This window comes from Corapipo altera, unplaced genomic scaffold, assembly GCF_003945725.1.
Source record: "Corapipo altera isolate COAL_440 unplaced genomic scaffold, ASM394572v1 61411, whole genome shotgun sequence".
Taxonomy (NCBI): domain Eukaryota; kingdom Metazoa; phylum Chordata; class Aves; order Passeriformes; family Pipridae; genus Corapipo; species Corapipo altera.
The window spans coordinates 23,305,193-23,331,155 of record NW_020884875.1 but is presented as its reverse complement, the minus strand read 5'-3'; the positions used below and the strand labels follow the sequence as shown (position 1 = coordinate 23,331,155).

The following is a 25,963-nucleotide window of genomic DNA, read 5'->3' as shown; positions in this document are numbered from 1 at the left end:
GACAAGGCTGTATGCAGGAATAAAGATGGTTTAAAGACTTGTGTATATATATCAGCCACCTGTTGACTTCTGCCACAACCAAAGTTCACAGGGCAAGAGACTCCCCCTCCCCGAGCAACTGATTGTAGCTCACACATATATAAAACCCTTTGATAGGTGAAGAGAAAGATTCATGGAGACATCTGAAACAAGAAAGAGATATATTTGGACTTATTCATGTTTACACAGTGCAGTTAATCTAAATCTTAAACAGGCAGACCTCTCTGATTCAAATCTTTTTGTCTTGAAATGTGATATGTATGGTCTGAGTGAAGACAGCGTTAGATCAATCTCTCCAACTAAAATCTCATTTCTCTCTAAGCTGTCTTATAGCTTAATTTCACTGAAACGATAATAAATATATGATGTTTTTCTACCTTGGAAGAGAGCATCTATACTGGAAAAGAATATAGGAGAGAAAAGAAGACTGCAAATCATGTACTGGGAGAGTAGTAACAGTCAATACTGGAGCAACTCAGAAATACTTGAAGGTCCACTTAAAACTGAAGCACAGGCAGCATTTGAACTTTAAAAAAACCGAAAATATATTTTTTCTTGGTTTATAATCTATAATTTTCTGGTCTTTATTCACAGCTTTAAATTGGAAGACCATTAAAGCATATCCACTGCTTTCTCAACACAAGTAAGGAGCTACAGAACAGGACTGATAAACCACTCCTTATTTTGCCACTCATATCTTTGGGCAAAAGAAATCTGAAGAGAGTGGAATGATTTGGTGTTTCACACTGTGTTGACACTAATGTTTGTATCTACAGTGACAAGCACAGAGGACTCTAACTGGTCCATGCTGCAGGAAAATTCTAATGACTTTGGACTATCTTACAATAATTTGTGCTACTGAGAGGTCATGCAGTACAGTTTGGTTGTTTTCTGACAGTTAGCATATACTAACACTAATACATTTGCTGCTGAAAAAGAGAGCAGGTTCTGAGCAGCTACTGCATTGGAAGGTAAGACAGAGGGATGCAAGGACCTTCTATTCATGAAATAAATGGATTTGCCTTCAGCTCTCACAGAGTGTTCTCAAATCCTGAGACTCCTCCCAGAGAAGAGGCATATAGAGCTGCTAGGATACACAGATGAAGCAGGGAAGTGTTACAGACACCAAGTGATGGGCTAGCAGCACTCCAGTGGTCTTAACTGCTTGGAGCAATACCACTGTTAAGGAGCATGGTTTGACTTGTGCATGCTGTTTCAGATCTTCAGACAGTGACTTTGTGTGTGTGAACATGTTTGTATGCATGCACGCAAGTATGTGTGTAAGACTGCATGTGTATATCACGGGACTGAGAGAGATTATCATAACAGAAACATGTTAAAGTCATAAGCAGCTTGATGGCTAAGCTCAGCTGTGGAAAAGCTTATACTTTACTGTCCTCAGTATTTCTTCACTCAGTGGTATATATTTTATTAAACAAAAGCACTTGACAGTAAGTGAGCCAGCCAAAGGATAAGCCAACAGAAAAATTATAGAGGGGCAAAGAATTCCGCAATGTTGGCCAAAGTCTGCTCTGAAAAGAGTGTGTACCCCTGATGTAACTGGGTCTGAGAAGAACTTCTGAGGGTAGGACTCATCTGTGTGTTGAAATCAGTAATCTTAGAGAAGGAAACCAGACATCACAGTGTAAACAGAGCACTGCAGGTTACCAATGATCTCTTAAACAAATGTACACTATCTTATTCTACTTACGTAAATGATCGGGTCCTTTCAGCACGAGGCGAACTTGTCTGCTTCCATAGGGAATAGCAACCACTGTATCATCTACTGTGGGAAGGCAAAAATGCATGGAGAAAATAAGCAAAGAAACTCCCATCTGTTTTCAAAGAAGCAGTGAAATAGGTGCTTACAAGGAAGTGAAGAGAAAAGCCTTAGGACAAATTAAGCAACTCTAAGAATTATGATTAAAAATCTGAAAAAAAAAAGAACTTGTTAAATGTGGTAAGAACCTTCTCCTAAGAACCCAAACTTGTTGATTTTATTGATTTTCAACTACTTCACAACTATTTATGGATATGAAGAATAACTAATAACTTTATATTTCATCATGACTCCACTTATACTTTTTTCAAGTATTTCAAATTGATATTTGTGGCAGAATCTTGCACCTATGAAGCCCTGTGGAGCTTTGCCTATGGGATTTAAACCAACGTGTGAATTAGCATGTAGGCCACATGCACCTGTAAAAGTTAGGTCAGCATTTCTAAAGAGTCAGCAACCTCAGTAATGTCCTCAATGGAGACAGGAAGGAAAGGTGAGGAAAGATGATATAAAACATTAGACCTGGGTCATGAAGTGGGGTGCCCAGAGAATGCTGACCTGGACTAACCAGCATGCTTCATTTACCTTTCCCTGTCCTTTCTGCCTCCTTCCCATATAACTAGCAGCTGGGAAAAAAAAAGTATGTATGCCTAACAGGATTTTTTTTGGGGGGTGAGAAGGTGGTAGACCTGAGAGAAACAAAGTGTCTTTCACTATCTATCCACTAGAACTACTCACACTTGTGCCATGAAATGCTTACTAGCAGGAGCTAAGCTCTGCTCTCAAAGCAACGTGTTGCTTTGTCAGGTAAGGCTAAGTCAGACAATAAAAGCATTTCATCTTTCATTCAAACATATGAGCTGGGGCCTTACCTTTCTGACCAGACCAAAAGGGGAAAACCGTTGGAATCTGGCTAAATCAGGATTCTTGCTTACCAGCAAAATAGTTATTAATGTTGTCATTTTATTTCAAAAAATGAGGAGAATCAACACTGAGAGGAAGCACTACCCGAAACAGGAACTTTTGAACAATACACTCATTCATCCAAACCTATTATATCTCAGAACTGTGAATTAGAACCCTCTCATATTTTAAATTGTGTAATGTATCACAGGAATTCCTGACACTCTTATATTGGAGAGCTTTATGGGATGAAATATTCATACTGTTGTGGCCTCTTAATATCCCAAAGGGAGGGGACAAATGTAATCAGTCACTCTGAGTGCCACAAGAATTTTATGGACATAAGCCTGTTCAAGGTCTCAGGCCATGTTCCATGTTCAAGATCTGATGGAACCATGTTCCACTTTTCAAGATCTGATCTGATATGTTTCCTCAAACAATCCAAGAATTTCAGTGTCTTCTACATCTTTTGTAACACTGGGACTAAACTCTACTCAACACATATTCTGCTCATACACAACTATGATATTGATTAGCAAGGCAGAAATCTTTAATCTTGATGCAGAATTCAAATTTTCTATTTGAAAAGATAAATATTCACGCTCTAAAAAATTCACTAAATATTGATATTCTAGTACTGATTTTATTGGTACCATTCTGGCACTCATATTCAAGATAACCAGTAGAATAAACACATTTTATCCATTTTGGGGAACAAAATACATGAGTATTGTAAAGTAAGATACACAGGTATCCCCAGAAATGCCAAGACAGTGGAAAGAATTCAAAAGTTTATTTAGAAGGCCAGAACATGAAAAACGTACAAATAATTCACAGTGCTATAGAAGCACTGGGTCCCAGGGAGCAAAGGCAAGTTCCCACTCTCTTCAGGGTCTTTAGTATCCTCTCTGTTTCTCCCCTGCCTTCCCAAGGCCTCTGTATATGTCTGCTAGGGTTATCTCTCTCCAGCATAGCAGAGAGAGACAACACATCTCTCTCTGCAAACCCATCTGGACCGCAGAAGGGAATAAAAAAAAATCCAACCCTCTTGGGAAGGCATTTTGCAAGACTTCCTAAGTGAAAACAAGTTTATAGCTTTCCCGTTACGAATTCTTCTGAAAGCACAACTATTACTACAGTATGACATATCATTTTGTTGTATATATATATATATATATATATATATATATAACATTTATTGGAATGAGTCCGGGAAAACCATTATATCAATTTAAAAAAAAAAAAAGAAAAAAATAATGGCCTTTTTACAGTACAGTTCCATGCCATTATGATATTTGACTGTCTCTCAGTTGCAAGCTCTGTGCTGGAGAGTTAACAACTCACTGATATGTAACCGAAAAACTGGACAGTTTAAAGATCATATGAGCTTATGTTTTCAGCATGGCTCTTCTGCCCCAGGGTATCGCTAGGACTGTATTTCACCTGATCTTGCAGTTGCTCTCCATTTGAAATCCTAGCATGCTTTATGTGAAATGCAAAGCTCAGTGAGATTTATGCTTATCACTGTGCTTCTTCCTTTCACAAAGCAGAAACAGTGGGAACTGAAGGATAATTTCCTGCAGGGAACAATGATAAGAAAGAGACATTTCGTGTGAAGAGACATGTGAAAGTAAGCATGGTAGTATTTAGTCACAGCTCCCTCTAACAATAAGCAAAGAGGCAGATTGTGGAGCAGCTGTGGAACACTTGGAGGAAAACACAAAGTGCATTAAGAGGTGGTTGGTTTTCTCCAGAGACCAGGCACAGAGAAGCAAGGGAGAGTCCCAGATAACTGAAAGGACAGTGGCTCAGGGCTGTGAAGAATGTGCAAGGATTTAGGCAGAAGTTAAATGTCATGTGCATACATCAGATTCCCATGAGAGATTAGTTTCTTGTAGTTTTTGATTTTTAATTTGGATTTTGTCCAAATGGTCTCTCTGTTCTCAGGATGAAAAATGGAGTTCTTCCTATTTCTTCATTACTATTGATATTTAATGGAAATCTGGAACCAAATCTATTTTTGGCAACTATGGCAAGACTAATTATGTAAATATCCAGACTACCTCAGTGTAACAATTTCTACAATTCTCTTTTAAAAGTAATCTACTCCACTAGTAGACATCAACCCCTCTTTAGAGAAATACTCTAAATATAATATTGCACAAGGTTACTGGCAAATTTCACTCACAACTTATAAGATCAACTCTCTAGCTTCTTAAGGAATACAAAGAAGCCTGCTTAAACATAGTTTATCTCCATAGGAAGGACATACGTTCTTTCCTAAAGAAGATATTAAAAAAAAAAGAGAAAGATGCAGACTTAGAAAGACTGAACCGCCAGCCTTAGTACTAAGAGAAATGAATATTTCTGAAATGAAGGTTTTGTAGCTTTTTTATTCTTATTCTTAAAAAAGTATAGACACAGGTGCTTTCTTTTTCATAAAAATGTAGGCGAGAATTCAAGGCCACATTACCTCCTGCCCTGCTATGTTCCTGTTTCTGAGGCCTCTGAGAGATGCGTACTAGCCCTATAAGTAGTGAGGGAGTTGCTTCTGTAGCAAGTGTTTATAGTGACAAATAAGCAAGATGCTGACACAAAGTGCTAATGGTGTCAGGGAGGATAAATGCAGAAAATTAACATTTTTAACATTTTTGGTTTTTAACATTTAAAATCTCAAGTTTTCACAACATTTCCATACAACAGAAAGAATTCATATTAATTCACACATTCAAAGGTGATCCTTAACTGTGTCTTTAGAATTGTAAGAATCTGATTTAAAAGAAGACTTTCTTTTGATACATTCAAAATTCATAGTGTTGCATAACAACATGTATGTTTACAGTAGGGAATGGAATAATGCCCCATGGTTTATGCAGAGTACATACAAAATCTATGATTATCTACTTCAGCTCTGAATAACAATTATTTGTGGTAAATGTGTCTGAAAAATCCATTCTCTAATATTTTTTTCACATTTGCCTCACTCTAAGACTATGCTCTCTGCCATTGTTCTACTACCTATATAACGTTCTTTATGTTTAATAGCAAACCACTGGGACCAGGGACGCTATTTTTTTCAACATTTTAGTACTGTGCATAATATATTAGTGTCTTTATCCTCAGAAGAGAAGAAATGAGCACCCTTTTACCCAAAGCAACTGCAAACCAATGAATTTCTTCTATAGGAAGAGACATTTGCCAAAAAAGTTAACAAACATTATGATGTCTCAAGTAGGCTGGAGATTTCCAAATCTGTTCCTGCACATTGCAGAAGCAGGTAGCAATGAGGTGAAATGCCATTTCTAAATCTTTGTGAATTATTGCCTTTGCCCTCTAGTGTGCAATTCTGCTTCAGCAATAGAACTCTTACAAGGATTATACAAAATCCTTCCTTCCTTCCTTCCCTTTTTTTTTCTCCTACTCTCTCCCTCTTAGTTAGCAAACACAGAGCCAGAGGTGCACTGTGCTAACTGCTGCTCTGTGTACTGTGCTCCACAGTGAAGCAGTTATTCTTTCACAGAGAGAAGCTTTTGTAAAAAGTGCCTCTCACTGCTCCTCACAGAAGCTGAATGTTCTATATAGGAATATACACACGCTGTCTTCGGCAGATATTACACTGCTATTTGAATCTTTGAGGTCATGTGCTATTCAGCACCGGGAAAAGTGCTCCAGAATGGTAGAGCTGGTCTGATTGAACTCTAAGGCTGGGGGTAGCTTTGCATGCTAGCACATGTGTGCCTACACAGGCATGAAAATACATTTACATTTTAATCCTTCCTGACCAAACATGCCCTATCTGTCATCCCAAAGCTTTTACAGCTCCACCTATGGTGCTGTAACAAGGCTGAAAAGCATGTCTGGGATCTAGGATAAACTAATCCTGTCACTGGGGCACACTAATGCTACTTTACTACTCTGGGTTGAAGCTGGCTCAGCGTGCAGGACAGGCCATGTTTGTCTGTAGGCCTCTCTCACATCCATGTAGGCATTTTCTGACAACTTAGGTTCCTCAGTCCACCACAGAACTGAGTCACCATGCGCAACATGCAGGCACACAGGCTGTGAGCATAGGTCTTGGAGAGAGCACTGTGCCAGGTTGGCACCACCAAGCCCTTGCTTGGGTTCTCTGCTGTGTAGCAGCATAAATCACTCTGTTCAGAGCAGTGTGGGCTAAGTCCTATGCCTAGCCAGCTATCACAGCCAGAGAGGCGTCAAAAGAGACATCTCTTCTAGTTCTCCTGCTCCTCCAAAGCAACTAGCTAGCTGAGATGGGGAATATACTGGTGATATCTTTCCACAGTCCTCTGTCCACCCCCACAACGAGACCAGTAGTCCAAGCAAGACTGCTTTAACCCAAGAGGCAAGAACCTCTAGGGACAACCAGACCGACCATGATCATTCAGATGCCTGAGAAAGAGTGGGGTGAAATCTAGCTTGCAAGAAATGAGTACATCTCTAAGAGGGAAGATGGCACTTTACCAGAAGGAACAGCTTACGTTTATTTGCTGAGAGTTGGGACTTATACTGGCCTCGAACCAGCCGGCAGGTGGACCCATCTCCATTGCAGACCCCACAATTATCTTCCTTGACAGTGCTTCCCAGCTGGTGGTCACAGCCAACGATCTGGCAAGAAAGGAAGATGTGCATTTCAAGGTGAGCACCTACCAACTGACTGCTCGATCCATCTCTGCAACTAATTACCACTAAATTTCTTTCTCAGCAACTCTAGAGGGCCACAAAGTACCTTAGCAATGAAAGAGACTAAGGAAATCTGGCTGGGAGTTAGCACCAAGGTCAGGCATGAGGTAGTGAACAGATTAGTACTCAATGGCTTTTCCAGTCCAGAGGAATAAAAGAGTATTGTTGGAGTATTGCTATTTCAGGGCATTGTGAACATTTATTGGTCAGAGTCCTATCAGAAATTTCATTTCTTAAGAGTTTCACAAAGAAAAATGCCTGAAACAGATAAGAAGACAGATAGTAAGCAGACAGATAGATAAAAGTAAAGAGCAATGTAGATCAATGGTAACATGGCTCAGTGAAATTTTACCTGCTATGCAGCTGGGAAAACCATGTGGTTTTAATTATGTTTGACAGTAATCCCATTCCACACTGTCAATGCCTGTGTTCAGACATTATAAAAGATCTGATAAAGAAGGAGTGAATGATTGCAGCAAAAGAACTGAGTCAGAAATGCAGTTACCTGCTCTGAAATTGGTTTTATGCCTATATGTGAATTGTTTGGTTCAAAATTTTAAAAGTTGTATACATAAGCTAGGTTTCTCAGTTTGCAAAACCCCCTATAATTCCCAGGAGAATAAAATATAAATTTATAATTAGACACATTTAAAATTACCTAATGGAATGCAAATTTATTTAACACAGTGTTAATCCAGGCCTATTGCTGGCACTTTGGAGTTCTGCACATATGAATTTTGCACATAAATAACTGAAATCCTAAAAATTACGAAAGTCCTTACAGAGTGTTATTACTATCTTTATAAGTACTAGAAAATGAAAAGCCTTCTAGCATTCTGGCATGCAGAGTAAGCAATAAAAAAAAAATTGTATATAACTTCTACTTCTTATGAGCTTGTGCTAAGGCTCTTAGCCAAACAGAGAGTATATATAAACACAAGGAATTTTACATAAAGTTCTTGTTTCAGCTTTGAATTTCCCTGCATCACTGAGTTTCAGTTAAATCAGACAGCTGGGTCCTTGAAAATTATAACAGAAAATTATAAGAGCAGTTATCAGCAAGATTCAAAAAGCTGTAAACATTCAGACTAATATTTCTTATTTATGCAAATCTGAGTGTGCAGAATTACAGATCTCTGCGAGGGTAAGAAGTACTTTTCATTTTGACATGATCTCTTCATTTGCCTATGAAAATGCAGACTTTGATTAATAACCAGTATTTACTTTTAGCAATTCAATTTCCATTTCTAACATCATCACTTTAGCAGCGGCACAATAACTGTTTCTTTGGTCATATCTGTCACACTGAGAGTATAATTAATTTAATTTAAATCATTACAGATTTAGTTCAGGCTAGCTGAAAGCTGTCATCAGATTTCTTCGACTGATCTTCCAGATCAGAACTGGGTCAAGCCTTCTATACTTACCCATTATATTAAGATGTCTCCAAGAGAATTATTTGAGGTCCAATGGAGTAAAAGCCACACGTAAACAATACATTTCCTTGAAAACCTAGTCATACCAAGACTGTAAGAGACATTTTAACACATCAGAAACACCATGACAAATAATGGTTAGAAAGCTGAAGCAAAGTTAAGCGTGTCTTGACTATCTTGACTGTGACTACTCCACAGAGAACTTCCAGGTACAGATATATAAATTGTAACCATGACATCATGTAAGATTTAACTCTACTTTTTTTCTGAATAAGAATATCCCTAAAGGAGCTGAATGTAGCCTGTTATGCTTTAATTTTCAAGAATACCTCTGTGTAGACAAGATGGTAAAATGAATAACTTGCATGATCTGAAAACTGTATGACACAATGCCTGCAAATCAGATTAATTTCCTTGTAATGCATTAGAGATTGCTAGCACTCACAGTGAGAAGGGTCCTGCTGAGGAACCCAGATAACAGAAAAAAGGTTAGAATTCCCTTTCAATATCTGCTCACAATATATTTTATACTCAATAGTTTATAAACTTCAATTTAGAGTATTACACAAATCTTTATTCCTTTGCCTATTTTGAATAGAATATATGAACTGCTTGGATGTGAAATTAACTGAATCTTAAAACCAGGTATGAGGTAATCAATTTTAAAAAACAGCATTAACTACTTTAAAGCATTTTTAACTTATGAGTCTCACATGTTCCCATGAGCTGTACCCTGACTGAAGTTAATTTACAAATTGAGCAATTTGGAGCTAGGTCACAACTTGTAGAGGAAACTACCAGGAAAATCTCAGGTGTGAAAGGAAGTTATACTGAAATTTGTTTCTTTTTCTGAGCTGGATTGCCATTACCAGTGTATAGCATAAAAATATTTCTTCTGCTGAAATGCTGTATTTCAAATGGAAGTATGAGCAAAGTGGAACTATGGAGACCTCTGTGAATACAAACACTTCTGTGGTATATACAATATGTATATTAACCTTCCTGTAATTGGTAGTGTCTCAGATAATTTAATGCTATTAAAATTCTTGATGACCCTAAATTAATTTCCTATTTCTCTCCAAGGTTTCTGCAGAGCTTTTTGTTTACTCTGTTAGATTATCTGTCTCAATAGACACACAGAGCTCTGGGAATATGTATAAAATTTTCACTAAAAATCCTAATGAGTGATTAACTAATGCCTGAAATAAAAAACATTCCCAAGTTCATTGCTTTTTTCTTTTCTTTTTTCTCCCATCACTACCTAGGGAAATCTTTCTTCCACCTATTAAACATAATTATATGCAGTTAAAAGGTTGCTAGTGTTTGCAATAGAGTCACTGATGCTTTAAAATGAAAAACACTACTCCATATCTGTTATGTCACTTTTTAGTAGCTCTTACATGAAAATATTATATAAGCTGGACTTTTATGAAAGCAAAAGATACGAAAAGGAAATATTAAAGTGCTCCTCAAAAAAATACACAGTTCATGAGAATAATAACTTTTGTCTCTCTGAGCACAAGAAACATAGGTTTAGCTGAGTGGACATGAGAATACGTCATTTCCATAACATTATTTTCACACTCCATCAAGGCTGCAGACAACTCACTCATCAAAAAAGATTATGGAGTGGGTGAAAATATGTCACTACTCCCTCAGAAGTCTGCAGAGAGTTAGCAAGGAACAGGAAGGCAGAATTGTTTGTTTTAGCATCCACCCATAACATGAACAAAACACAAAGGGGAAGTTTTAAAATGGCTGTTATCAGAGATGCCAAAGATGTAACAGTAGGAGAGGCCAGCAAACAGGAAAAGTAGATTCACTTGGGCTGCAGAGCCTGAAAAGCTTGCCAAGACACTGACCTACAGGCATACTCATCCAACTAGAGGTGGCTGAGGACCTTGTCACAAAAATAAGCACCATGGAAGGTACTGCTTGATCAGCTTGGTAGGCAAAGGAGACAATAAGGATATTGCACCTCTAATATACAGCTCACAATAATGGTTTGATGGACACGGTTTGAAACAAAATGCTGGCATATTTGAATCAGAGGTCTGGGGAATATTTCACTCTCTGAAAAGCTTCAAAATGTCAACTCTTTGTCTTGGTTTGAAACTGGACCCAATGTTGAAATCCTTAAGTTTCTGTGGGATCGAAACTTCCTTTTCCAATGCATTCTAGTCCTCATCGTAATACACCCTGGGGGGTTTAGACAAATGAAGTCTTTTTTAATCCATAAAGGTCTGAGAAGGAAGACCCCACCAGGAATGAAAATGGATTACTGTAACAAATTATGCCTGGAAATGTTCTGATGTAAGCAGTTTTCATACTCATTTCTATTATATTTTAAGCTTCCTCCCCTTGAAGCAGGGTAACGAAGCACAGACTTTCTACACTGAAATTTTCTGAGTTTCAAATTGCTGAAGTTTGGTCAGAGGCTTGAACTGCAGATTGTTACCACACAAATATCAGAAGCAGCTCTGTTAAGTTCCCTAACAATCAAATCCAAACTGCATTAAAATCAAGAACATGTACTTATAAATTTGATAAGCTTTGGATGAATTTCTTGTACATTTTTAAAGGTGCTTCTATGAAGCTCATTGCTATTGTGGTGAAATGCCCTTAAAGCAGTAAAGGCAGATTATGCAGAGCTCTGGAGGTCTCTCAGTATATGAAGATGTCAGCCATGTAGTATTAGAGTAAGGAAATCACAGGTGAGCACCAACTCCCTGCCCAGCTCTTCTTTACCAACCCTAAAGTGAGCTGATTTTTATTCTCCTTATGGGTTTAGCTTGAAAAGTCCAGCAACAAAAAGCCAGAATAATATCACCTAATCCCTAGTTGGCTGAGCCTGTATTGTTTTCTGGCATAAGATACCAGAGTTCTGCTCAGAGGTAAAGATTCCATATTACATTTTAGGCTGAAGTCTCATACTTCATGCTGAGTTTGATTCTCCTTCCCCCCCCTCTCCCTTTTACTCCACTGACAGCCTCTGGTTGGAGAAACAGAAAAAAAGATACACATTAGCATGACTGATACACTTTAGCAAAATAAGTTTTACAGGCACTGCAAGAAAATAGATGGTCATCAAGTTAGAAGATGAATTGCTTGTGTATAGTTTAAAGGCATTAGGCTGAAACTCCCACAGCAGAGTTGGAACTTGCTCACTGAGTGCATGCACGAGTGTTATGCATGCGTTCCCCTTGTGGACTTGATCTCTGGCTCAGTTTGGCAATCTTTCCAGAAATAAAACTGGACCAGCACTGACAGGTTCTGTTCCAGCCTTGCTAGCGTGGCAATGCCCTGAAGTAAGAAATTTTCATAATAATTTCTATTCAGTATTAAGAAACCCTGGGTAGGAAATAATGTAATAAAGCAACCTTGCAAATCTAGCCAGTTATAAATAATTTTTTCTGTTTTCTGAAGGGCATATCTGCAGTTCAAACACAAGAAGTTCTGAGAATCCGAGGAAAACAAAGTTGCCCTTCACATAGATACTAATGTGGAGCTCAGTCTGGGACTTGTGTTGATTGTCACTGCTCAGCTGAGGAAAGATCTGGATCAGATTCATCATTTCGACTGGGTTCAAAATCCTGTTTTACAATCAGGATGAAGAGCTGCTCTACTCTTTAAATTATTGTGGAGAGAACAAGCTTGAACCTATACAGCAAACTGGATCTTGGCTGGTGTCTGTGACACAGGGATTTGCAGCCCCTGACTAAGTGGTATCTGCCCTTCAGACCACCAACACCGTAAGATGGCAGTTTGCAGCCCCAACATTTTTCTGGCACAGCCTGCCAACATTATCCTGTGACAGGCAGTCTTGCACAGCACCAAGGCACTATGCAGGATTCCCACAGGTTCCCAGGAATTTAGTTGCAACTACACCACAATCCAACTACAAATGAATATCATAAAATGATTTTCACAATGGCAAGGCAACTTGTAACTGTGGTGGTAACAGCAGGCCCAGTGATGTGCAATCTATGTACTTGTTTGGCACTTGAGCCAAACACACCTTGCAACTGTTCAGGCAGTGTAAACAAACTTCAATTACTGATCAGCAGCCAAATCCTTAAATACAATCACTGATGAGACATCTTTAAGATATACCTTACGATATGTGGAACGTGACTGGGCAGCTCAGTGATTTGTTGCTGCTTGTTGCCTTACCTATCACTGTTCCACTGGAACCAATGTGCAGATCCTGCTTTATATGTGTCCCATCAGCAGAGCACTCTCAGCTAGCCAAAGCTCTCTGTTATTACTATTTTTAAACCAAGATCAAGACTCTTGCATGCATTACTGAAATGCTTGCTTTTCTCTAAAAGGATCATACCTATTGTCTGGACAGCTTTGCATTTCCATGGGAAAGATCTGTCAACTTTTGAAGAAGATTAAAATACTACACCAGAAGGTGACTGCAAAGGCCATTATAAGACAAAATTCATCAAGGCAGCTTTCCCTCAGCTTCCTTGTAGCAACGTGCTTGAGAAACCAAGAGTAAATTCAATGAAGTCTGCCCTCTGGACTTATTGTTGTCTCCTAGACCATGAAACACTAACTTGTAAAGGCATTTAATTGGTGCTCATGACACATTTTATTTGACTGTGATCCTTTGTCAGCTTGGTGACTTCATGACACATTTGAAATTGTTACTCAGACCTCTCTTCTGTTGAGTGTACAGGCTTCTTTTGTTGGCAGGAGTCTGTCCTCTGTCAGCTGGATCAACAGGGATCCAGCTGCAGTGCTTTGTGTGTGCCAGCACAGACTTTCTGGTACTTCAGGCAATCACATAATCTGTGTTACCAAGGAGCAGACATCACTCACAGTTCAAATACTTGAGAGAGGCTACATGTCCCCAAGTCACTGATGAAACCACTTAGTCTATGTGGTATTCCAACCTGCTGCTCAGTGTGTAAGAGGACTGCATGCAGGGTCTATGAGACATCCCATGTCTGTGGGATGACAAAGGAAACTAGCTAAAATGCCTGCAGCCTCCCTGTCCTGGGTCTTCACAGTAACTGGAACTCTTGCCAACATCTTCAGTGAGAAGCACACATCTGTTTTGCTGGGGACTCTCAAAATTGCCCAACCAGTGAAGACACCTTGCCATCTTCATACAGCACTAAACCCTCTGCACCACTCTACACAACTCCAGCTTTTAGCTGTGCTAAGGAAATATATGGACAGAGATAACTTCCTAGTAACTTTAGAAGAACCCTCAGAAGTCTCCAAGCTGCTCTTCTGAATTTCTTATTTTTGCTAAGCCTCCAAATTACAATGTTCCTCCCTCCCTCCCTGCCACCCCAGCAAAGGGAGGTGCTCTAAGTACTGCTGGTCAAAGATATATGCACAGTAGAAAAAGTTGGTCTGCTTGAGATTACCAGCATGTATTGTTTCTGCTAGAACAAAGTATCTCTGCAGTGGTGCCAATCTCTGTTGGACCATAAAGTGGAAAACTGATAGCTCAGGGCAGGGGAGTGGAGTTCTAATAATGCAGATGAAGATTCTTTCACAAACACACACAGAAACATTTCCTTGCCGCTCACTGCCACAGAAATGTTGTTATCTGTCATGATGATAGCAATTTAAACATATTGATATTACTCTTATGAATCATTAGGTTCTCCATCCCACTCCTGTCAGTGTCCTGGAAGGATGTCATGCTGGGGGAAAAGCAACTTGTTTCGTCTCAGAAAAACTGATACTCATCAACAAGAAAATAAAACTAAGATTTGCTCTCAACAGAACATGAGGTAGATGAGGACAGAGTGTAATAGACAAAACATTCAAACAGCAGTTCAGCTGTTCAGCCTGGCACAGTTCAAAAGCACCTGACCATAAGAAATTAAGAATTCAGTATTTTCTGAAGTGTTATCTCCACAGAAGACATCTATGTTTCTATGGACTATTTAAAAAAAGAAAAAAAAAGGGAAAAAAATTACTTTTGAGCATTTAGGCCTAGGAGCTTGATGCAGATATCATAAACTTAAAACCTTTATAATTGTAACATCAAAAGGCCTGTCTAAACTGAAAGACAACTTAGAAGTGATCCTTAGAAGATCCTGCTATAATGCCTTCTAGGCGCCTGAGGAAAAATGGACTCTCAAATTGCCTCCTCTTGCCTAAATAATACACTTATTATTACAATTTTTGCATTTTTCTTCTGGTGTTTCTACAGCTCAGGGAAAAAACAAAACAAACTCAAGCGAACAGCTACAAACAGGAGCCAGAAAGAGCTGAACTACATGAAACAGAAATCCCAGCACTAAGTAAATACCTAGACTTTTTTCCCCAAATGCTTTCCTTTTTTTTTTTTTTTTTTTTTTTAACCTGACTGCTGTCATAGTCTTGGTAGAAAAAAAGATTATTACTGGAAGATGTCAAGGGGGATTGAATGCCTCTAAAAATGAATACAGGCTGGTGGAAACACAAATGATGCCTGTTCGTAGAGAATTAATGGAACAAAGACCATTAATTTCTACACTTTGTCATCAAACAGGCAAATGACAGGCACTTTCTGTCCTCTTGTGTGAATGTAAGACAGCAATACAGGTAATACCGGTAAAAATTTCCTTCTGCAAGTTACTGTCTCAGAGTTTTCACAGTTAGATAACATGTCAGTGTGCAGAAAAAAGGCATCTTGTAAAAAGCAGAACATGATCCCCAGTGTTATCAGTACTAAGTATAAAGAGAACAGTCTCTAATATCAGAGCAATGAATGTTGCAGGGCCATTTTCTTCCAGGGCTTCACATTTTCTTCCTGGCCTTCTCCTTTCTCAAAACTGGAGTTGACTTAAAAGGTCTGAGGAAGGCATGAAAAGAAATCAGATCCCAAGCTAAGGAATGACTAGAAGCAGTCACAGGCCTAGGTGTAAATTCCTGCAGCTATGCCCTAAGTCCATCCCATTTGGATAGCTGAGGTCTAAGGCAGTTTCATGAGTCTTCAAGAGCCTGCTGAGGTGACCACCTAACCTTATTTTACCTGCCTCAAGCAGGTTTACTATGCTAATGAGCAATATCCACATATCAAACACATGGTGTTAAGTGACAGTATTATCCTGATTAGCTCTGATTTTGGGTTGAGCTGGAAACTGGAGAGGATGCATGCAGCAACACTTCATATATGGAAAGGAGAAATTCTCCTTCTTTAAGTCATGATACTAAGGAAATATAGCACAGTCTATTTAAAGTAGAGCAGATTTTTTTTACTCTTCTGACATTATGCACCAGTCTGTGTAGCCTGTCTCTCTGATGAAAAAAATTAGAAGCACACATACACATATATAGCCATTTAAGTACTGGTGTAAATAGAATCAGAGAATAGAATTATGGAATAATTTGGTTTGGAAGGAACCTTTAAAGGTCATATAGTTCAACCCCACTGCCATGGGCAGGACAGAGAATCAAGAAAAGACTCCAAGATCATCAAGTCCAACTTTTGACCAACCAGAGGTAACTAAAGAAACTAATCTTGTTAGCTGTCTTGAACTAACTGTGCAGCTTAGCTTAAAAAAGTGTTAGGAATCAACAAATCAGAAATTTTTAAGCAACCTCTAAGTAGTATTTGAAAGTAGATCTGTAAAAAACTGTTTAATACTGTCATAAATAGTAGACATTAAGTAACCATTTCTGGAACGCAGCTCTCTGTAACCAACAACCTGTAAAATTAAAATAATGTAATGGAGAATGACGGGCACTTTTGTGAGAAGAAACAAAAGGCTGTTTTCAATCCTAAACAGCATTTCTGTAGTAACAAACTTACTTAACAGCATTCTTACAAATTACCAGCTTTTTAGCCATTGGATCTAATCCTGGAGTTAGACCTATAATATGATTCCTTCTGTTATTCCACCATATATATGAAATAATTTTATGGTCTTCAATAAAAACAACACCAATAATAGTAATGACACTCATGCAATTAGGATTAGATCTGGTTTTTCAAACCATGAGCTTTCAATTATATTTTCTCTCCTCTGTCCGGTTACAGACGGGAGTGACAGAATGCCTTTGGCGGCTGCCTGGCAACCAGTCAGGGTCAACCCACCACACTGCAACTTTGTAACCCAAAGTGCTGTATGCAGAATAGCCTCAAAAACCCAGAAAAGGATTTAATTTAATTGATTTTGGAAATAGGGAAAATTAAACTAGAAATTTGAAGTTTTAAACATGTTGTGCTCTGCATACCTATTAATTCTATCCACAAAGACATTTCCCAGTGTGGAACATTAAAGCACTGTTTCTCTTTAGGTGCATTCTATTAACTTCAGCATGGTGGTTCAGGCTAGTTATAATATACCAGTGGCCCATACCTGAGGTATGCTCAAAACAAGACCCAAAAATTACATCTGAGAAGTAATCTGTATTTCTTCTAAAATAGGAGGAAGTGGAAGGGACCCAAATAACACAGATAACCATACAGAAAGGAATTTAAAATACTTAGGAGGAACAAGACAATTAGAAGGAAGTAAAAGACATTACATACAAAGCTTTTTTTGAAAAATTCCGTTGTTCAGTCTGTGTCACTATGGATTTAAGAGTAAAACTACAGAAAGAAAAAATAATACTTCGAAATTAATTCCCATTAATTTTTTAGGTGTTTAACACAAAGAAAAAAGGCAAGATATTAACCATCTCTTCATGGAAGAGAAATTTATGTTTATATACTATGGAGAGAGGCAAGATGCATGCAGCTTACACGATTCCTGAACTATCACAGTCATATGTACTGCCCTATGCCATGAAGTATATCTGAATAAGCTACTGCATAACTTCTCCAGTATGCTATCTCTGTAAATAAAAGTTAAACATCTTTTTAAGAATCTCTAACCATACTCTTTGTTGAATCAAAGATTCAGGGATACAGCTTATTCTACTCACAAAATTGGCTTTGCTTGTCCTGCTTACAATCAGAAGTCTCTTCTGACTTTAACAGGTGGCCAGTACACAAAACAAAGTCTTCAGCTCAAAAAGTAATAATTAAACAAAAACTCATAAATATGCCACTAAGGTACTGGGAATTCTAAACCTTCAAACAATATGAAAAATGAAGGGATAAAAATGAGAGAAGGATCTTCTAATTTCCAAATACTGCACCTCTTTAACAAATGTGCACTTACCAACGACAGTGAAAACCATCACCTTTAAATCAGGAGTGAGCACCAACGAACGCAGAAGGCAATACAACTAACCCTTCATTTCTGCCATTAATAGCCTGAAGAACAGCTTGTGAGCACACAACAGGCCACGGGCTGACCCAAATCTTGCACACTAAGAACTATACCCCTGTGGTTAGTTAAGAAAATTGACACTGTTGTTTGAAGCACTGGGAAAAATGCTCTATGTCTACGTAAGCATACACTGATCTTAACTCTTACTAATTCTTGTATTCATTCATTCATTCATGGCTGGGCTTCGCAAACGAAGATTTGGGAAGGGCTCTACCCACATTTGCTACAAGCACGGTGGTGGCTAAAGAGGCCAATACGAGATAGACATAGACAAGTCCGGTTACAACTAATTCTTGTATAGACTGTAACTGAATAGATGTAATTATATGTTTCATAAAATGCTCTATCTGAACAACATTCAATTCCTTCTTTGTTGCCATAACACTTGGCTCAATGTAAGCCAGTGGGATAGTAAACTTAAAGGCGCTTTCAGTAGTTTTACTCTGAGCAATTCAGAAAATATATCTCTTTATCTCCAATGCAGAGCAATTACTGCAAAGAATCTTTTGTCATAGAATCATAGAATATGCTGAGTTGGAACAGAACCACAAGGATCATCAAGTCCAACTGCTGGCCCTGTGCAGGGCACCCCAAGAGTCATACCATGTGTCTGAGAGCATTGTTCAAAAGCATCTTAAACTTTGTCAGACTTGGTGCTGTGGCCACTTCCCTGGGGAGCCTGTTCAAATGCTCAGCCACACCCTGGGTGAAAAATGTTTTCTTGATATCCAACTTAAATGTCCCTGACTCAGCTTCATGCTCTTTCCTTGTTTTCTGTCACTGGTCACCACAGAGAAGAGATCAGTGCCTGTGTGGTGGGTTCACCTTGGCTGAACACCAGGTAGCCACCCAGCTGCTCTATCCCTTCCCCTTCCCAGCCGGACAGGGGAGAGACTAAGGTAGGAAAAGAAAACAACACAAAGCGTGGGTTGTGATAAGGCAGTTTATATTTATGCAAAAAAGAAAGCAAAAGCAGCGTGTGGGCACAAAGCAGGAGCTCGCAGGTAATCTCTACTTCCCATCAGCAGCAATGGTCAGCCACTTCTCTGAGAAGCAGGGCTGCAGCACAGCAGGCAGCCATCAGAGACAATGAATGCCTCCTGTCCTGCTCCTTGCCTCAGCTTTTATATCTGGGTTGACGTCATATGGTATGGAACATCCCCTTGGGCAGTTTGGGTCACCTGGCCTACTTGTGTCCCCTCCCACTCAAGAAGGAATGTTACAGTGCTGTACTCAGAGCACAGCACTGTGAGGGCTACTGCGGGGAAATAAATTCCGGCTCAGCCAGACCCACCGCAGCCTGCCCCTCTGCTTCCCCTCACAAGGAACTTGTAGACTGCAGTGAGGTCTCCCCTCAGTCTTCTCTTCTGCAGGCTGAACACACCAAGTGACCTCAGCCACTCCTCATATGGCTTCCCCTCAAAGCCCTTCACCTTTGTTGCCCTCCTTCAGACACTCTAAGAGCTTAATATCTTTCCTATATTGTGGTGCCCCAAACTGCACACAATATTCAAGGTGAGGCCACTCCAGTGCAGAGCAGAGCGGGACAATCCCCTCCCTCGACTGGATTCCAATGCTTTGCCTGGTGCCCCCCAGGACACGGTTGGCCCTCCTGGCTGCCAGGGCACTGGCATATTCAACTTGCCATCAACCAGGATCCCCAGGTCTCTTTCCACAGCACTGCTTTCCAGCATCTCATTCCCCACCCTGCATGTACATCCTGGGTTGCACTGTCTCAGGTGCAGAATCTGGCACTTGCCCTTAAAACTTAAACTACAGAAGAAACATACTTCACTTTTTAATCTTCAGATCTTTACACCGATATACACCCTAGGAGATTTCATTTTTTGCAGTTGTGACAAACCATGCCTTCCTATTATTACAGTTGTCTGCTGCGCTGCCCCAAATGTTGCTGAACTCCCAGGATCATATGAACTCTCACAAACTACTGAGATATGTGATTGTTATGTTTACAGTGTGTCAACATTCTTAGGTAAGTAGTAGCTTGCAGCTACTATTGCAAATGAACAATTTCTAACATAATATTTTTTCTTCTCTGAAGTTCACATGTATTCACCACGCTTATAAAAGTAAGTTTATTCAAACAAATGTTACAGATGAAGAATTCTCCACTTGTTCTTCCATAACACTGGAGTTTCCTATTCTTTTAAAAGAACTTTTATAGAAGGCCATGGAAGACCATTGCTTTTAAGGAGGGTTCACCATTTATTATGGCAAATTCCATACAGTTTACCTTGATGGACTGCTTATGTAGTATTAGCTATTGTGATTACAGATAGTAAAGCAGTTGCTGTCCTAAAGCATATAGGTAGGGCAAATCCAGTTATGGATTTTCTAATGCAGTACCTCTCCTGTCACGAAGAGATGGCTGGTAAACAGGGACACACTGAGATAAGAATACTTAGAATTGCTTTAAATTTAACATGCACCAAAATACAAAATTTTTCACTGTGAGAAATACAGCATGAACATTTATATTTTAATTTTTTGGGTCATCCTAAAAAATGATGCAGTAACTGTAAATATATGGCAAAAGTTCATAAAGAAATTGAATGCTGAAGAACATGGAAAATATACAGTTGTGTTAATGCATTAAAATTATTCTACCATTTTATGGTATATAATGAAAGGGTTGGTTTAAGTGAAATTCTTCAGGGACACTAGTGCTAATTTTTCTGTTCTCCAGTCACAGAGACAATTAAGAAATAATATTAGTTATAATAGTGTAGCTAACTTCAACCTTCCAAGAAGTAAGAATTGTCATGGGAAATTAAATGAGTTGGTTTCAGTAGTGGATGATTATGAACTCTAAGGGAAGGTTTTCTCAAAAAAAGTACGCTTTGTATTTGGATCAAAACAGAAACCAGCCTGACAGAGGTTGAATTCTCTGTTTCTAATTTCTAGGCCATTATATGCAAAAAACTTCGAATCTTTTTTTCCATCCAGATTCCTATGGTTCCGGTTAAGTTTTTAAAATGTTTAAAAGCTCAAAATAAGACTGAAATTTGTCTGTCTCATTAGGCAATCTAGAATTTTGAGAAACATGCACTCAGCTGACATCAAGAGGTCTAGGCAATTGCCTTTTTTAGATCATGAATGCGATTAGCTTAGTAACTGCTTACTCTGTTTCATTTAGTGCAGGACTGCTTCTGGCTCAGAATAGAAAATCAGAGAGAAAAGAAACAGGAAGAAAAGCTTCTAGAGGAACATGAAGTGGCTCAAAATTCACTAGAAAGCCAACAACACATCGAGTCTACACAGATTTGAAAGAGACTGGGCACTGAACCATGAATTTACACTCAACTGTTTTTGAGATTTAGGTGTGTTCAGTAATTAACAGAGATGGCATGAAAGTCCTCCCCTGCATCAGCGTGTAGCATACATATAGTTCAGAAGACTAAACTCTGATGTAGGTAGGTTCAAAACAGTAGCAATATATCAATAAAAGCACAAACATAATATAAAAACAAATTAGGACGTGAATAAATTGGTCAAATGACCAATAGATCTCCATGCACTGTGAAGTGAAGGGTGAGAAAGTCCCCATCTCCCACTTTTAACAAATGGGGATGCTGAGGTCCAAAGAGATGTAGCAGCTTGCTTAGTCTTACAGGAGGAGTGGCAGTTTTTTTACTTTAGTATCCCATCTACTACCATGTAGTTTGTGACTCACAGGGAGCAATAATCCTCAAAGATAATGTAACTTGATAGACTTGAAAAACTTTGGTGCATCCAGATTAAAAGGTACATCATTATTTTCTTTTGATGCTTCAAATGAGATCTGCTACTGCAGCTAACTATACAGTAGAGTTCAAAAACTGATAACATAATCCTTTAAAAGAACCCTAAGGAAACAACATAAAGTGTGAAAATAACGTTTGGAATTGTACACTTCAACCAAAAAAACGGTACAAGAAATCAGTTTAAGAGAATGGAAACAGATGTTTAAAATTGAGTCCCTAAAATGACACAAATATGGAGGACAGGGAGTGAGCCATGTGAGAGAGATCTGAGGAAAGTAGTCAGGTGTTAGGGTAGGGTTTCTCTCCTTACTTGGCACAAGCCACTGATGCACATGTCCAGGGATTCAGTGTAGCACCGGGTCCCATCCAGAACCTTTGGTGCCAGCTCCACAACCAGAGCCATTCCTCTGGCCTGGCACTTCAGTGAGCATGGGTTGTCAGGGTCATTAGAGACAGGAAGCCACTCATAAAACTGTCCCTGATATTTGACGTCGTTGTGAGCAGAGCACTGCTGAGCGCGGAAATCACCTGCTTCTGGTGGACAATCCTGCAGAAAAGAGAGAAGAGAAGATCAGCAGGTCTGTTCAGGACAGCCACTTCCAGTATCATGCAGCACACTGGGCTCCACAGCTGCTAGATATAGAGAGTTTCTGTTTAGACAAAGAAGAGTTATTGAAATAGTTACATCTACACATAATTCAACTGGATAATTGCACTTTTCTTTCTTCTTTCTGCAAAAGTATTGAAAGAACATCAAGACCATGTGTCAATGGGAAATAACAAGTGCACTGTACGTGCACTGTACCACAGCCCTGCTGTTAAGCAAAAGAGGGTCACAATGCTCTTGCCAGATCTCATTCCACTTGTGCACGTATGTGGAGAAGTGTGTGTGTACAGCCACTCTCTTCTAGCCAGATTTTCCTCTTGGTTCGTAGACAAAGAGAAAAGAACTACACAATTTATCTGTTTCTTTATCTAAGCTCTCTTTGCTAGCCTTTTTTTTTTGCTTCAGTGACTTAAATCACCTGGTACAAAAACAAGAAAAATTTGATACATATTTGCATTTCTTTAACCTAGGATTTCATAACTCACATAATTAGGGACTTAATATTATTTTACTGAGAAAACCTTAGAAAAGTCCCTTTTTTAATCCTCTGGGAGATTTGTAAGACATAACCCTAATCCTGAACCCAGTATACCTGATATAAAAATCAAAGACCATTCATACTACCTAAAGTCCCTTGTAACTGAGAATGTGAGGCTCTCCTTACCCCCATATACTTTCTTGCTACCATTTAACACTGAAAAACACGAGACAGCTTCAAAATCATGAGTCTTTAGGCAAAATAAACATGAGTTCCTTTTATTTCCTTTCCAGTGTTTTATTCTTGAAGAATAATATTTCAAGTTTTCCTGTGCAAGCAACCTTATAGGCTAGAAATTCACTGAGTTTTTTAGAAATAACCTGAATTTCTCATGTAATTACAGGAATATAGGAACTAAGCTTTAGGAAAAACTTTACACATCATGAGAGCTGACGCAAAACCAGAGCAAATGTTGGTAACATGACTGTTTCAGATTATTAAGGTCCTTTAGTCCTCTACCTTACTGCCGTAAGAAAATCTGGTCCTCAATGATATCTGGTAAAATACCAGATAAAATGAACACTTGTTACACCCTTTGCTTGAGAACTACAACATGTTGATTATAGTCTTGGTAGTAAAGGATTTTGATGTATACACAACCACATAACTAGACGATATCCTTATAAGATGTCTGTATTCTCTGTTCACCCTCAAACCATTTCATCCTATTAGAGCATCATTAATGACAACCTTATTCACAGACTTCTTATCTTCCCAACTAGGAAAGTCTTATTGCTGTTGATGAAAAACACATCTTCTTAGGTTTAAATGATCACCTAAGTTTCTTACACCTTCATTTTCTAACACTTTTCTGCACATTTTAAAAAGGGTCGATTGTTACAACTTTCAGTATGAAAGACATGGAAGCTTTCTGACACTAAATGAATGTGTGTCAGAATGTCACTTTCTGACACTAAAGGATTGGTTTTTAGTATTAAGATCTAAAATAAAACTTGTCTTAAAAAACAAGTCTCCACTAAAAGGAAGTCAGCACAATCTTGGCTAGAAATTCATCATTTCTAAGCCCTTGGCTTAACAAGTTTAGCCATTCTGGCCTCTCATTCACTGTTGCAATGTGGTTATGGCCATTTTCTTTCAATGTTGAATAATCCTGGATCACACCACTCCAAACATTTCTTGTCGTGATCTATCCACCCATACAAGCCATGGCCTTAGCCAGAGATCATCTAAATTGCTTTGTACCGAGTGAGCAAATTTTCAATTAATTGACTTTATATTTGAGTCTAATTCAGCCAAAAAGTGAAGGGTTAAAGCCCAGTCAAAAGTTTTGCTATCTAAGTTGTTGTAGCTTTAGTTAAATGGGAAGGATTTTTAGTGAATTTTTTCATACCACCACATAATTTGGAATGTGGGGGACTGTCCCCTGTCTGAGTTGGACAGGGGAAGACTGTCCCAAGCATCTTGGAAAGGTGGGTCCCCCAAGTGAAGCATCCTGGGAACTTGGGAGACAGGAGACAAAAAGTCAGGTGTGCAATGGCTCACTCTCTTTGTACCTGGTTTTTGCTCGCTGGAGCACCATGGACTCTTGGAGCCTTTGTCCAGGGACCACCCTGCCTGAGCTGCGGTGTTTTCTGCCTCAGCTGCAGTTGTATTTCACATCACACCAAGGTCACCCTGCCCCAGCTGAGCTGTCCTGGCACAACTCCCCTCTCAGGAGCTGCACAAAAATCTGCCACCGCGTGGCCCAAAACCACCAGGTCCAAGCAGCGCACCTGGTCAGCCCTGCCCCGCAATTGTCACTCCATATACTTTGCTACGTTGGAACCTATGTCATCACCTTGGCCGCATAGAATTTTCTTTTGTATGAAATATCCTTCCAGGTTTTGGTTTAACTTAGAGGGGAGGAAGTTAGCTGGGTAATATTTTCTGCTATTGTTATTTATTTGTTTCTTTCAGTTTTTAGTACAAAAATAACAAAAATTGTTATTTTTCCTTCTTCACTCAGACTCCTTGTAATTTGCACCTTGTCTCTACTGGGGCAGAAGGAAATTTATAAAAAAAAAGAGAGTTCATCTCATTAGAGGTCTCACCTCCTGAACATATTGTCATTAAACCAAGACTATTTAAGGCAATAGTCTTCCTGTTACAAGAGGTTCAGTGGATTAAGACATAAGAGAAAAAAGGATTTTGGGTCAAATCTAGCTCCAGAAAAATACATATCAAAGAGCAAACACACAGAGCTCATTCTTCCTTTTTGAAAGTGGAGGTTGAAAGTTCAAGTTTGTAACTGGTATTTTACTGCCGGAAGACTTACACAGCAGAAGGTTTTTCTATTAATATATTATGGATGATCAAAGAAAAAGTAAAATGTTGGAAGTATTTCAATTTGATTTTAAAATCTTGAGAAAAACTGAGAGGCAATCATGGCCTTTTTGTGATCTGGTCAAGCTTTTGATATAGGACAAAGTTTGGACAGTGAAGGGAGCAGTCAAATATATGCAAAATTCATTATTTCTCTGTAGCTGGTAATTAGAGAAAAAGTAGTCTTTATGTTCTGCCCTTACACAGAGTATGAACAACAATACAGTTACAGTTTGACCCGAGATCTGGTTTAGCTCTATTTTCAAACAAAGATGAACACTGTGGCCTCATTTCCTGCCACAAAGTCTTCTGGTGCATACTCTTCTCTGAATTTGTCTGTCTGTAAATGAGTACAATCAGGTCTATTTTTTGGCAAAGGCTTGTTGTGGAGATTCAAGACAACTCTCTTGTTTGGTTTAAGCTTGGCTCTACCTTTGGAACTTTCTGGCTTGGAACAGCTTTATTTTTACAAAGAGAGAAAGGCCCAGTAAAGCACACAACATAGAGTTTATAATCCTGCTTTGTACAGTACTCAATACTACGTTGTGTTGGATTTTACTTTTAAGTCAAAGAAATAAAAAATGTACAGTCAACATAACAACCTTTCAGGACACGGCAGGTGACCAGGACGGATGTCAAA

General features: G+C 38.9%; 1 protein-coding gene across 6 annotated transcripts in view; it reads right to left on the bottom strand.

The window, feature by feature from the left end:
- ADAMTSL1 (ADAMTS like 1) overlaps window positions 1-25,963 on the bottom strand; it is a 393,783-nt gene that overhangs the window by 136,037 nt on the left and 231,783 nt on the right. For 5 of the 6 annotated variants that reach the window (XM_027634671.1, XM_027634670.1, XM_027634672.1 and 2 more), the window contains 3 exons: window positions 22,167-22,403; window positions 7,219-7,345; window positions 1,751-1,825 (listed from right to left, as the gene is read on the bottom strand). In XM_027634671.1, coding sequence (XP_027490472.1) covers window positions 1,751-1,825; window positions 7,219-7,345; window positions 22,167-22,403 — 439 coding nt within the window. The remainder of the gene's footprint in view (window positions 1-1,750; window positions 1,826-7,218; window positions 7,346-22,166; window positions 22,404-25,963) is intronic. The other variant, XM_027634675.1, reaches the window with a different exon arrangement.